The following is a 14,199-nucleotide window of genomic DNA, read 5'->3' as shown; positions in this document are numbered from 1 at the left end:
TGTATTTCGCATACCGCAATGGGATGATGATTTATGTCCTACCAGTGCAGTGGGCTCAGCTTGCCCCTTAATCTCTCTTTATGCCTTTTCCCCTTATCATCGCGGTACCAAAATAGAAAATATAAAGATCCTGCAAGTAGGTACTACCGAATTATGTGATGCGCTCCATGTGCTGCAATTTCCAGTATCTTGTCTATTTTCAAGAACTACTCTGAATCCTCTTCTTATCTTATAGTCTTATTGCAAGACAGATTTAGCATTTAGGTGTGCAATGACACCATCCTTTTCTTTGATTCCCTCAGTATTGATAAACATCAACAGCAACGGTAATTGTCTCCCGGTTGGTTATATGCATATTCCCATGGTATAAAGGATTTCAGAGATGACATTCGCAAAACACGGAAGGTACCACAAAAGGAGATATAACAAGAGATAATGTTGGCTCAACCTAATCTGTTTTTAGTAATCATCGAGAGAAAATGGGCACTATTTTGCCAACAAATCAGATAATCTGATAATAGCTGAATGATGTGGGTCTCTAAGGAAACCAAGCAATATTAAGGCCCATAATGAATGCTTGAGATTTTCACGAAACAATTAAATAACATCTAAAATGCAGTAACAGTTTGCTGAGAGGGAACTTACTTCAACATGAAGCCACCAAAAGTACCAACCAAAGAACAGAGCCTTAAAACAACTTTTGGTTTCCTTTTTCTTATTATGCAGTCAAGCTTCAACAGAAAATTCCCAGTTCTACAAGTGTTGAAATGTCCCATAAAGGGGAATGGATTTGCATGCATGAAACCTGAAATAATAATAACCACCAAACTGAATCACAAACATTTTGGGCTGAGTTACAATATTATACGACCAATTTATATGTTTACAGAACAATCTTAACAGATCTGCCTACAGATATATCTCAAACGTCAACACTATTCAGAAGCATTTAGTATTTATGCGTACAATACAGCTGAGCCACAACCTCAATTCCAGCAAATTAATAATGGTCAGGTTCAAGCTTCTTCAGCTTGCTGCACGAGTTCCAGAATGCTAGAAGCTTTTCTCTTTGCACGGTCAGTGCCAGATTCTGACAGTTCCTTGAGTGCATCCTCCGCTCCGGCAGCCTTTGCAGCCCTCTGTTGCGAGGAGACCCAGTTTTGATCACCTCCACAAGTGGGGGAATAGGCTCCGATTGCGCAATTACAGCCTTGGCTTCAGGATTACCAGCAAGAATTGCCAGAAGAGTGAGTGCCTCATCAATCATTCCCCCAGTAGGATCCACCAAGAAGTTCATCAGATGGATGACGATTCCAGCCTTCACTGCTCGGATCTTATTGCCCTGGTATATGCACAGATTAAAAATCGCCGTTGCTGCATCTTTCTTCCCTCTCGGGCTCCCATCACACAGAAGATTAATGAGTGGAGGTATTGCACCAGCACTGCCAATGGTAACCTTGTTTTCATCTACAACTGACAAGCTAAATAGTGTGGCTGCTGCGTTCTCTCTGGCTTCCATGCTCCCAGTTTTCAGCACTTCCACTATCTTAGGGATAGCATGTGAGCCTACAATGCTTACCTTGTTGTTCTCGTGGATGGAGAGGTTAAGGAGTGCTGTGACAGCATGTTCCTGCGTTCTTGGATCTGAAGATGAGAGTAGATTGACCAGCAAGGGAATTGCTCCTGCTTCAGCGATGCATATGCGGTTGTTCACATTTCTCTTTGCAAGCAAACGGATCTCACCAGCAGCTGCCCTTTGCTCATCTTGGTTCCCGCTCCTCAACCTGTTCATTAGTGAGACTAGACCAGCAAGGTCATAGTCAGAACTTTTCGCTGCTTTCTTATCGCGGGAATTCGCTTTGTTATTCGGAAGCTCGATGCCGTTGGCTTCACACCACTGTTCTATCAGGCTTTTCAGGACAAGGTTTGGTGTCAATGAGGTATGTGAAGAGGCGCTGCTGCATCTTAGTGAATGAGTTTATTCTCATTCAAATGGAATGAGAGATTTGATGTTGACACTGAAAATGGCTTGCGAAAGGGCCACAGGATTGGCCGGAGGAGAAGAAGCTAGGAAGGTGGTGTTGAATTGGCCGAATGAGGATTGGCCGGAGGAGGAGAGGTGATACTGCCTGTGGCAAGAGAGGATTGCTGGTTGTCGCTCATCGTGGAGAAGAAATCAGGTCTCCAGGAAGTAGGTCTCTGATACCATGAATGAGAATAAACTCGAGTGGACAACCTTTATTGATGAAATCGAGTCCTATATATAGAGTATAGGGATGCATGTACACAACAGAGTACATCAGAGTTGTTGGAGATATCTATCGGTAGTTGGTACATGCAATGACCGGGCGACGTTGTCAGAGTTCCGTTGAGTGATAGCCGGTGTTGGTTGAGCGACGAGACCGGAGTGGTTGACTGGACTCCGTGAACGTGCAACGTTATGTGGCGTAGGAGTAGGACTTCCTAACACCATTTACACTCGACCTACAGTCCAACAACTATACCAAATGGCGTACTCTCTTCTATATCATCCTTGGCCGCTTCAATCTGCACGACCATATTACCGATCTCGAACCCAGCCATGATGATCCTGCATGGGTCAAGGAAAACCTTATTGTGCTTATGTGGATTTATGCCACCATTTCGGAAGAGCTCCTTGACATGGTCATGAAACCATCAGCCACTGCCTACGGCATTTGGACCCATCTCCATACCATTTTCTCTGGCAACAAATCCAGTAGAGCTGTCCATCTCGAGGCTGAGTTGCACGCTCTCACTCAGGGCTATCTCTCGGTGTCTGTCTATTGTCACAAGCTCCAAACACTTGCCAATGCCCTAGCAGATTGTGACTAACCTATTTCTGAGAGAGCCCTTGTTCATCAATTGATTCGTGGCTTGAGCCCTCGTTTTCACGTTCTCAAAACCCTCCTGCCTGCCCTGCCCACCTTCCCCACTTTTCTGCAGGCCCGTGATCACCTCACGCTGGAAGAGAACTCCCAGTCCTAGACCGGCAACACCAAGCTACCAAGAGACACTGCCTTCATCGCCGCCGGTGCTACTCCGGGCTCCGAGGACACCTCTGTGCCTCGTCAAGAATCTGGTGATCGCTCCACTCAGGGCTCTCATCGTAGGTGCGATCGTGGCAATCGCAATCGTGGTTGTGGCCGTGGTGGCCGCTCCGGCTAGTCCTTTGGAGGCTGTGGACAGTAGCATCAGCCTCCGAACTCCGCAGCAGTCCAACGGCCCGCCTCAGTGGGCCAGTGCATGGGGCACACCGTGGGGCATCCCACCAAGTGCGTACTGGTGCCCACCATGGATTGGAGTCACAGACCTTGGTGTCCTTGGCGCTCATCCTCCCACCTACAATCATGCTTACTCGGTGCTGCAGCATCCTCCACCATCAACTCTTGCACCCGGCACTCCGTCCTGGGACGTTCAAGGGCTCATTCAGTCTCTGCACTCCACCTCCGTGAGTCAGCCTCCTACCACCGGGGACTGGTTCATGGACACGGGAGCTAGCTCTCACATATTTGGAGCTCACGGTACACGCTCCTCCCTTTCTCCCACCTCAGTGCCCATTTCTCATGTCATTGTCGGCAATGGCGCGTCTTTGCCCGTGTATAGCACCAGCACTGTCACGTTACCCTCCCCCATCTCCAACTTCCTTCTTCATAATGTCCTTCACACCCCAAATCTCATCAAGAATCTTATTTCTGTAAGACAATTTACTCTTGATAATTCTTGCTCGATTGAGTTTGACCAGTTTGGTTTTTCTGTGAATGATCTACTTACCAAGAAAACAATTCTGAGGTCTAATAGCTCTGGCACACTTTATCTGTTTTCATCTTCACGCTAGCATACACCTGCATCGACTCTTGCAACGAAAACCTCTTCAAGTTTATGGCACCAACGGCTTGGACACCCAGGACGGCCATCCTTCTCGCATTTAATTTCTAGTTCTTCAATTTCTTGTTTAAATAACGCTCCAAATAACAGAGTTTGTGCTGCTTGTCAGTTGGGTCGGCATGTGCACCTTCCTTTTTTCCGTTCAACTACTGTCACTTATTTCCCTTTCCAACTTGTTCATTGTGATTTATGGACCTCGCCAGTTGTTAGTTTCACGGATTTCAAAATCTTGTGATAATTGATGACTTTTTCCATTACACTTGGACCTTTCCGTTACATCACCAGTCCGAGATTCATCACACCATTGAGCGCTTATTTTCCCTCATTCTTAACCAGTTTCACATTTCTATACAATGCATTCAGTGCGACAACGGTCGTGAATTTGACAACTCTTTCCTTCGCTGCTTTCTTACTGACAACGGCATCACTTTTCAGTTTTCTTGCCCTTACACTTCTCCTCAAAACGGCAAAGCCGAACGTGCGTTGCGCACAATTAACGACATTGTTCGCACTCTATTATTTCACGCTCACATGCCACCTGAATTTTGGATAGAATCTTTGCACACCGCAACCTATCTCCCGTGATTGTGCGGATTATTTGCAAATTGGGAATGAGAGATTTGATGTTGACACTGAAAATGGCTTGGGAAAGGGGCACATGATTGGCTGGAGGAGGAAAGGTGATATTGCCTGTGGCAGGAGAGGATTGTTGGTTGTCGCTCATCGTGGAGAAGAAATCAGGTCTCAGGAAGGAGGTTGCTGATACCATGAATGAGAATAAACTCAGGTCTCCAGTGGACAACCTTTATTGATGAGGATTGAGTCTTATATATAGAGTACAAGGATGCATGTACACAACAGAGTACATCAAAGTTGTTGGAGATATCTATTGGTAGTTGGTACATGCAATGACCGGGCGACGTTGTAGGAGCTCCGTTGAGTGATAGCCGGTGTTGGTTGAGCGACAAGATCGGAGTGGTTGACTGGACTCCCTAAACGTGCAGCTTTCTGTGGCGCAGGAATAGGACTTCCTAACACTTGGGGCAAGTTTTGTGGCCAGAATCAAGCCATTTCTGGATGCAAGATCGCTCATATGTCTGAAAAGAGGGCAACAGTCATTGACACCAACGAATTTTAAGAAGAACAGTTAGCTTGCCAGAATCAAAACTCAAATACGTACTCGTCCGCTGGAAACAATGACAGGGTCCTGCATCAGCTCAAGGGATTTGGGGCATCTGAATTCATCAGGGATGATAGGAGATGTGTGCTTTATGGAGACAGACCTGGTGCCAAGAGTCTCGATAGTGATGACATAGTCTTTAAGTTTCTTGAGCAACGAAGACATTTCCTCCACGCAGCCATCAGGTTCACCACCACTGGAGATGACCATCTCATGCAGTGCGACGGATTCTTTCTTCATATCGGCCATACTCTGCAGTTGCAGCCTCTCTGAGATCCTGCTCTTTTGAACTGGGAATGCACAAGCGCGACCTAAAATAATCGGTTGCAAGAATGGTACAAGTCGATGTTAGTCCAGGTGATGAACTGGATTGAAGTCACAGTTCATCGGATGTATTTTTTGCTGTAAAAAACATGCGACATGTAAGTACCTGCTCCTGCACTTCTTGAGGCATATCGAAAGTGTTGTAGGGCAAGCCATCTAGTGCAAGCTGAATGTGTCTGTTGACACTGTCGAGGATACCATCCTCTCGTATCGTCTGTATGTATACAAATTCATTCATTCATTCGTCAGAATCTTTCCTAGATAGCGCAAATGAGGTTGCACATGGATCCCAGGGCATCGGCGAGAGGCAAGAGGCCACCTTGCTCTTAATCTTTGAGCTATTCAAGGAGGGGCACGAGGAGGAGGAGGCGGCTGCAGCGCGTGAGGTGAGGTCACCACAGAGGCGGCACACACCGGTATGGCTGCCGCCACCACGGTCTCTCTATAGGGAGGGAGGGGGGAGATGAGGACAAGCAACCAACTAACCAAAGGGAGAGGGAGAGGGAGAGGGAGAGGCAAAGGCAGGTGAGGGCCACGTGGTCATGCTCTCCATACCGCAAAGCAGACCAGTCGTAGCATCGCATCCGACTAGGAATTAGTAATTCTTCTGGCAACAAGCAAAATTGGAATCATGAATTGATCTAAAATACTAAAATCGGAGCAAAATTGGAATCATAATCCATTAGCAACTTCATTTGTCAAAATGCATGCATGATGCCAAATCCATACATTATCCAATCTGTCCAAACAAACTTAGAGCCTTCAGTTCGATGTAGCAACTCCCGACAAGGTTCGCCAAATTGCAGCTTTGAGAATTCCTTTTGTATCAAAATTTGCACGTTCACACCCAATGCACCCAATTAATAAACAGATCAAAATTTTACTGGAAACAGATGAAAATGTCGAAATCTGCGGCATCTGGGGGTGGGTGACGACTGTACATCAAAAATACCAGCACTTCTCAACGACACCCCAAGGGCACCTGAAAATTACACAGAAGGAAGAAAAAAAAAATGAGCAGCGGAAAGCTTTGCTTCCATCAGCCAAACATCTCCACATGTATCTTGGCTGCATCATCAAAAAATTCTGATCGACCAATATCAAGACGACTCAGTTTTCTCCTCTTGCTGTATATCATCATTTTGCCGTGCCATGCTTCATCATCTTATATACAGTTACCATCAGAACCCCCCCCCCCCCCCAAAAAAAAAAAACAAATCTGCCTGATTGAGCAAAAGGCACAGTTACTTCAACACCGTCGTTTGCTATGACAAAGGAACAGCCTTGTACAGGTTCGACGTCCCATAAAATATGGTCAGGTGCGCCCCCTTAAGATAAGCTTCCAACTGCAAACAGCGAGTTCAATTACATTTACATTTCTACAGCATCTAAGCCAAGCACAATCAGAATAACAAGCAAATCGTAGCAAACCTGTTCTTGAGGAATTCTAGAGAATCCAAATTTCTTCATCCAGATTCCTTCAGCTTCATGGGCAGCTGGAAGCATGAAGTGCTTAATCTTTAGTGAGATTAGCATCCTCTCTATGCATGAGAACAAGGCTTGGAAGTAGCCCTGCATCAATTAATGGTGAAACATTAACAATAAACGAACCAAGGACATGGAACAAAATACGGCATTTTTTATGGCACCAAAATGAAAATGCTAATGTTCAACAAGAATGCACATGCCGATAACAAGAGTAATACAAAAAAATAATAGTGTGCAGCAATTTTGAGACCCACCAACCCTTGAAGATCCCTACTTGTAGCAACTAGTGGCAATTCGGCCACATCACCTCCCATGACACGCAAAAGTGCTGCCGATACAACAGTAGAGCTGCAACCAGCAAGTAGGGTTCAACAACATTGGATGCAAAAGTTTGGACAATGTCTCTTTTTAATAAAGAACTCTTACCCCAGAGTTAAAACTGCACAGTACATTCCACTGTAATCTTGGCCAGGCATTCCATCCTTAGGTCCCCTCCTGGAAGATAAAATGAGGAAATGAGAAAGTTCACAGAGGCGGGTACATACCCGTAAGGCATAGCATTGTGACAAATATGGAAGTGTGGTACTCTTACCCATTAACCATCTCAGGAATTAGATCCCTACCAGTATGAGCTTCAATGATTGGATCAAAAGATTGCTGCAAGAGAACACTAAAATTACTAGTCTAACAAACAGTATAAAACACTGATAAAATAGTATTCCACAAAGTACTGATACGCCTCCAACACAGTAGCATGCTGGCAAGTGACAACTTATTCTTTAAACTTGTATATGATCAGGTCTTTTGATAGTTTGTGTACTGAACCCACCAGGCCACTGGTACTGATCTCTGGCTGCGCGCACTGGTAACCAGTGTGGAACAAGCTGTAGCCTGAATCCACAACCAAATGCAGCCATAATCGGCTAGCAACATACCAGATCTTTGCTATTTTCATTTCAGAGAAATGTGAGAAAATGACCAATGTGCAACTGTTCTTTTTTATGTGTCTACAAGTACTGTTTGACATTATGCTAATATCAAAGAAGAACAACGAGCTCATTCAAAACTGGCAAACTCTGTAGTAAAACGGACTAACAAAGTTCCAGTACTGACAAGCAACTAAACATTTCCTAGCATGTGATATAATGCATCCAGCCAATACATATTAAATGCATTGTTGACAAGAATCTGCCATCCAGAACTAATGCCCCAAAATAAATTACTGTCAGCTACTGGCCGTGAAAATTACATCAAAAGGAGAAAATAACAAAGATACTTGATGCAGAATTTTATGTAGAGGAGAAGTGCAGGACGTACATGAAAAATTGGGACTGCAGCAGAAAGCAATAAGCTGCCATCTTCAGTAGCATTTCTACCAGAAAGCAATCGCCATCTGAGATCTGTAATGGTGTCCATGCATAAATCTCTTGTCTCATGTTTCTTCCTTATGATATACATATCTGGCTCCGACAACAGCTGAGCTCCATCGGATATTATCTTGTCCAATGAAGATCGTATCTCAGAGCAATTACTGCAACAGAACCACTCCCCCTCTGGCAATTCCTGTAGAAAATAAAAGCATGCTATTGTGTTGAGCAATCACCAAGACCAAGACACCATTGTTCATTTGAAGTGAATATATCATGCACATCAATCTTAAATGTGAAGATAATGGGCAGTTTCAAACGAATAATAAGGTTGTTCTCTGCTAACCTTTAGGTCTACCTGCCATTGACTCCGCAAACATCCTATGTGATACTCTTTCTCACACTGAACAGAACAAAATAAAATCATGTTAGCCAAGTATAACAGTTAATTTGGATATGTATATATAGCGTATATGTGTGAGCATCAGAATTCAGAAGTATTCCACTGAGTAGTGCTAAAAACAAAGTAAATCGAACCAGATGAAGGAAAAAGTATGTATGTTAGGATTTTAAGTCAAATGTAAACATATGGTATTTAGCTATTGTAGAAATAGAAAAGGCATACTTGGTCACAGAGTATCACAGTGCGCTCATCAAATACTGCATTGTTGAAATCTTTCTGCCTGCACAGAGAAAGTTTACCAGTAAGAATATTCCGATTCTGCAACGTAGATAAAGAAAGGGACAAAATAACAACATAGCTAGCAATTTTGGAGGGTAGCCTACTGATAACACCTTAAGAAAGATGGTAACATATTTCACTGTTCTAAAAGATTCACGTTTTTTGTTATGTCTTCACATTATGGTAATGGCCTAGTGATTTGAGCCTCAGACTCAGTACCAAGAGATTCTACAATTAGTAGTGAGCAATTGTCTGCTCTTGAGTTCTCTGCCATGTGTCTACCCGCTTCAGTTGTAATTATGCATATTCCACTATGGAAAATTATCAAGAGACTTTTCCAACCCACAATACCAGTTAAAAGATTTCAGTGCAGTAAAAGGCACAAAAAAAGGGTCTCAAGCTCACAGTTCTTTGTGCCAAAGGCGCAAAGAGGCCTTGCTGTGTGTTAAGATGAGAAAATTTAGGAAACCTGAGAAAGATATTTAGGGACCCAAACCCAAGCCGACTAACCAAATGAGTTTGTCCAACTCTCAAAAAAAGATTTTATTTAGCCTGCCATCCATCAAATAAGAAGGATAAAATGAAGAGAGGTCAACTCCACGTATCCATTTCCATGCAGATTTTGAGGTTACATACACCAACCTAATCCGGAGAATACCTTGTCTAGTTGCAGCCTGCCATCTTCTCTTAGCAACCCCTCAAGGTGATTACATCGCGGGTGGATGGGAAGAATATGCTAGGTAGGGGGTTTGGATGTGAAGAATATGACTAGGTGGACCTGCAGTGAGAGGGAAGAAGGGAGGGGCGAAGATGACCAAATGGGGGTATCAAGATCTGTCAATAGAGGCTGCAAATTTGTGTGTGCTCTGTAAAAGTTTAGTTTGTGATCTCTTATGGCTGTAGAACAGCTGGTGTGACAAGTATGGAGTATGGATTTGCATATGTTGATATAGCATATGACCTGGTGTTCCAAACTGTTACCTGTGTAATAAGAAGTTTCTACTTTTGGACCTATAATTTCTTGGCCAGAAGGTTTTTTTTTTTTTGTCTGTGTGTGTGTGATTTGCGCTTCAGGCAATTTACACGATATGGTGCATCACATCTTTAACTGCACTGGTAGAATCATAAACAGTGTTCCTACTGATAAAACTAAAGTGTAAATTAAGTAATTACAAAAACAGATACACCATGCATACAAAACTCAAACTTTCCCTATGCCAAAATTATCTATAATCTGATTCAAGCATGTCTTGTTAAGATAATAATGAATAGAGCACATAAAATAAGAGAGACAGCTAAGATAAACAGTACTCACTTGCAGAGAGCACAACCTCCAAGGTCATCAGAAATGGGAACAATTCGTATAGCTCTCTTCATTATCTGTTCAATGGAATCAACTCCAGCTTGCCTCCCAGCGGCTTTAGCATTTTTGTTTTCTGCTAAAGCCTTTTCTTTTTGCACAAGATTCCTGCAATTATCACAATACCACTCTAACGGGACCTCAGACAGTCCAACGCAAGCTGCAATTTGTACAACAAGAAGCAGGTCAATTGTTAAAATGGTTCCCTATAAAAAAAAATCAGTTCTTTTCAAGTAAACAACTAAACAAGGCCATTCAGAAAGCATTATTTGTAGTTAACTCAAAGGACATGGGAAATAACCTGGATGAAATGACCTTGGACAGATTTTGCAAGGGAAAATATCTCCCCCTTGACCACATTCTCTGCACAGATCATCTGTTTCGCGTTCCGACTGTCGCATATCCTTTGATATTTTCATTGACAGCTCATGCAATGATACTCCATTTGATGTGAAGATGTTGTCATACCTGGTGGCAATGCAATACAGTAAGGGCAACCATGATAACTGTGGACTGGCATAACTTAAAACGGGAGACCATAAGACTTACGGCTTGCGCCTTGATCCCTCACCCGCATGAGCTTCGAATGCTGATGGGCTAACCTGAATATTCCACATAAAAAAGGTCAATTATTTCATAGAAGTATGGTGGACCTGAAGAAATAACTCAGATGAGAGGAGTCAGACCACTCTGTTGCAGTGATTACAGTAGATTCTTTGATCCTTGATATACCCATCAACCTTTCTCTGCATAATGCAAGTGCAAAATATCAACCAAAGAAACGCAAAGTGCGATTGAAGAAAATCAGGAGATAACCCATGGCCTAACAACCTCCCCATCAACATAGTAGGCTACTTCTGTGCCATCAAGCAAAACACTGAAGACCAATTTGTGTAGTCCAGTATCCCTGAAGAAAGTACCAAGCAAAAACCTATGAATTTCATGCCCACATAATAAAGAAGAAAAGATAACACATGTATAGTGTACCAACTTGTTTGTTACTTTGCCAGCACTCCCGCCCTTCTTGCTTGATGATATCTTCTTTTCCAAAGAATCCTTGGAACTTGGAGTCAGACTACGGCCCAAAAAAATAAAACAGAGAATGGAACAAAGATTATTAAATGCAACAGCATAAATATGATTTTAGAAATACAACAGCAAAAGTTTACAAGCAGAACTCAACAAAAATGTGAACCTAAATAAAACAGCCGAAACCAAGAAAGTTTCTTAACATCAAACCATGTAAGGCAGGGATAAATGTAAACAATTTATTTTCGTATGGTCCATGGGTGCAAAGTTGCATCTCTTGCACAAATTAATTATCTAATCGATGGTTGGATCGTAGTTAATTGGGCATAAGAGAAAATCCAGCATATTATGTTGCTCGAACTGCTTACCTGGAATTGCTCTTACATGCATATGATGGGGTAGGAGGATCTTGAGGTTGCTTTGACTCGAGGCAACCATGACACAGTATGCGTTCAGTTTGTGATGATGGAAGAAGATGCTCTGCAGCATTAGGAGACGTAATCAAATGTAGCAAAGAGAATTGGCACGTAAAAAGTGCCCAAGCACGAAGGTCTTACCATTGCAATTCAGGCAATTAACGCGGCTCCTCTTAACCACCGGATCAATGGATGAGCGTATTGTTTTGTCCAGAGACTCTAGGGGAGAACTTTCAGATGCACGCAGTACATCACGCAAACTATTGCCATTCCCTAAGTAAATGTGGTCAGCAGGGTGTTTCTTGTTGCTTCCAGCATGTTGTTCAAAGTAATAAGCTGAAACAGCCTGTAAAATTGAAAAGGAGAACAGCATAATGTAAACAGCTTGTGTTATTTACTGGCTTATAGACTATGGAATACTAACCTTGGAGCCATTACAGGACGGACAAAAGCAACGTATATTGCAACCCGTAATCACTCCTTGCAGAACAGCCCTCTGCAACTTGCAAGCATAAATTATGTTAATCGTGTGAGATACAAAAACATCCTAGACCACAATCACCAGTAAATCAAAGCAACTTTCATCCTGCTATGGCAACAGAAGTGAGGCAAACAGGCCTAAGTGAGGGTCTCCCATTTTTTTTCCTAGGAATCTGTCAAACAATTAACTGTATGTGTTCCTTGGGAAATGGGAGGTGCTGAGTAATAGAACAAATTATTCAAGCTGCTTTCATTATGTCATGAATCATTGTTACGGTCTAGAAAAAACATGGACTGTCTCAACAAAGGAAAAATCTATGCTAATGTTACTAGACAAAACAAAATCGGTCAAAGAGTGAAGAACAGAAATTTGGGAACCATTAACGCGTTGGCAATCACCATGTGTACTCCTAATATGAAGGAGAAGAATATTGTACTGGCAGATGAAAATATATTCATAAAACATTATAGCTAATTCTCTCATACCTTGCTGTGAGGGATGATGTACATAACTGGCAATCCCTCGAGCAGGCCGGTGTTGAGCAGCTCTCTAATGTTCCCAGGGTGCTTTGTGAGGCATGCAACTTTCTTTGACATCTTCATCTCCATCTTCTTCACTGATGGAGGGGAATCCAATGCTCTGTCAAGTGCATCCTCAGATTCAACCAAACTGCTATCAACCTTTGTCCTGAGCAGTGACCTTGTGAACCTTCTCTGAGGCTTATCCAGCAGCAAAGCCAAATCAATAGAGGCCTCTGGAGTGGCTTGGCTTTCACTAGTTGTGGCCTCATCTTCGTCTGGTTTATTCTTGAGCAACGATCGTGTGAAGCGCCTTGCGGGCTTGAGCTCGGCGATAGCAGCAGGTGTGACAGTATTCTCAGCGGCCAGAGGAGCCGGGACTAATGCATTGTCCGCAGCATGCATTTGTAGAGTTCCTCCATCTCCATTTGAGTTATCACACTTGTCGTTTCCAGCTGCATCGGCGGATCCCAGCAGTGTTGGTGCTGCAGCAGAATCCTCCATGGGCACATCCGGCTTTGCAATCAACTCCAGTGTCGAAGCCTCAGCGTGAGATGGTTGGGGGGCCTCCACCATCACCTCCTCATCGGCAGCATTGGATTGATGAGACGTTGGCGTGTCATCTGCGGTGGCAGGATTGGATCCATCGGACGGGTCGAGGAGGGGGTGGGTGGGCTTTAGCGGCTCGTCGTCGATGGGCGGCGTGGGCGGGGAGACGAGATCGGCGGGGGGGTCGGATCTCTTGCGCCTCTTGAGAGATGCTGTTGATGGGTCGGGCAGGGAAGAGATGGAGCGGCCAGAGCGGGTGCGGCCGGGGGAGGCGGAGATCTCGGAGAGCGACCGGAGGGCGAAGGCAAGCTCGCGCTTCATGGCCCGCGGCGGCGGCGGAGATGAGGCAGGAGGCGGGTGGGTGCCACAGCCGCTGCCACCGGAGGAGGAGGCGGGCATCAGAGATTAGGGTTGCTCGCTAGGGTTCCCTTCTTTGGTGGATCGGATGGAGCACGAGAGGAGAGGGGAGGGGAGGACGACGAGAGAGAGAAAGAGAGAGCCCACCATTAAATTAGATTAGATTAGATTAAATTAAATTAAATTAATCCTCCCGTGGCCTGCCCTAATCAATTGCCGATTTGTTTTTCTTTTGCGGGAAATTTGCCTTTTGGATTTGTGTTCAAATCAAATCCGCCTGCTTCGCTTTTCGTATCGTATGGCTGTGAAACGAAACCGGGAAAATAATCTAAGCCACCTGACTTATTTTCTCTCCCTCCCATAAAAATTATATGATGGTATTCGATCATTATTTTTATTAAAATATATTTATGGAATCTAATACATTTTTTTACTCCTATCCACGGACATATTCAAATTCGCGGTAATATTATGGATACGCACAACATTGTTCAAGAACGTAGCTTGCGTTACGAGTATAAACCTTCATTTTCTCTCGTAAA

General features: G+C 43.8%; 1 protein-coding gene and 1 pseudogene across 1 annotated transcript; both read right to left on the bottom strand.

Moving 5' to 3' along the window:
• Positions 1 to 876: 876 nt before the first annotated feature.
• LOC133927481 (U-box domain-containing protein 12-like) lies at positions 877 to 5,648 on the bottom strand (annotated as a pseudogene).
• A 581-nt stretch (positions 5,649 to 6,229) lies between these two features.
• On the bottom strand, positions 6,230 to 13,808 carry LOC133926064 (uncharacterized). The gene is made up of 18 exons (XM_062371804.1): positions 12,719 to 13,808; positions 12,177 to 12,248; positions 11,894 to 12,098; positions 11,705 to 11,816; positions 11,299 to 11,382; positions 11,139 to 11,214; positions 10,994 to 11,053; positions 10,857 to 10,909; positions 10,609 to 10,775; positions 10,263 to 10,467; positions 8,891 to 8,948; positions 8,612 to 8,668; positions 8,216 to 8,461; positions 7,491 to 7,555; positions 7,325 to 7,393; positions 7,153 to 7,246; positions 6,842 to 6,982; positions 6,230 to 6,756 (listed from the first exon to the last, which is right to left on the bottom strand). Exons 1-18 carry the CDS (start codon positions 13,697 to 13,699, stop codon positions 6,676 to 6,678), a joined length of 2,826 nt encoding a protein of 941 aa, XP_062227788.1. The 5' UTR covers positions 13,700 to 13,808; the 3' UTR covers positions 6,230 to 6,675.
• Positions 13,809 to 14,199: the final 391 nt, after the last annotated feature.

This window comes from Phragmites australis, chromosome 8 (genome assembly GCF_958298935.1).
Source record: "Phragmites australis chromosome 8, lpPhrAust1.1, whole genome shotgun sequence".
Classification (NCBI taxonomy): domain Eukaryota; kingdom Viridiplantae; phylum Streptophyta; class Magnoliopsida; order Poales; family Poaceae; genus Phragmites; species Phragmites australis.
The sequence above is the reverse complement of the archived record's forward strand: the minus strand, read 5'-3'. Positions and strand labels throughout refer to the sequence as shown.

What these genes read in the sequence shown, in the direction of transcription:
- LOC133926064 (XM_062371804.1), bottom strand. Translation starts at nt 13,699, where the DNA reads ATGCCCGCCTCCTCCTCCGGTGGCAGCGGCTGTGGCACCCACCCGCCT. An exon ending in GTAATCACTGCAACAGAGTG is followed by an intron (nt 10,910 to 10,993) that starts GTCTGACTCCTC and finishes TGGAATATTCAG; the next exon opens with GTTAGCCCATCAGCATTCGA. An exon ending in GGAGGTTGTGCTCTCTGCAA is followed by an intron (nt 8,949 to 10,262) that starts GTGAGTACTGTT and finishes TTCTCTGTGCAG; the next exon opens with GCAGAAAGATTTCAACAATG.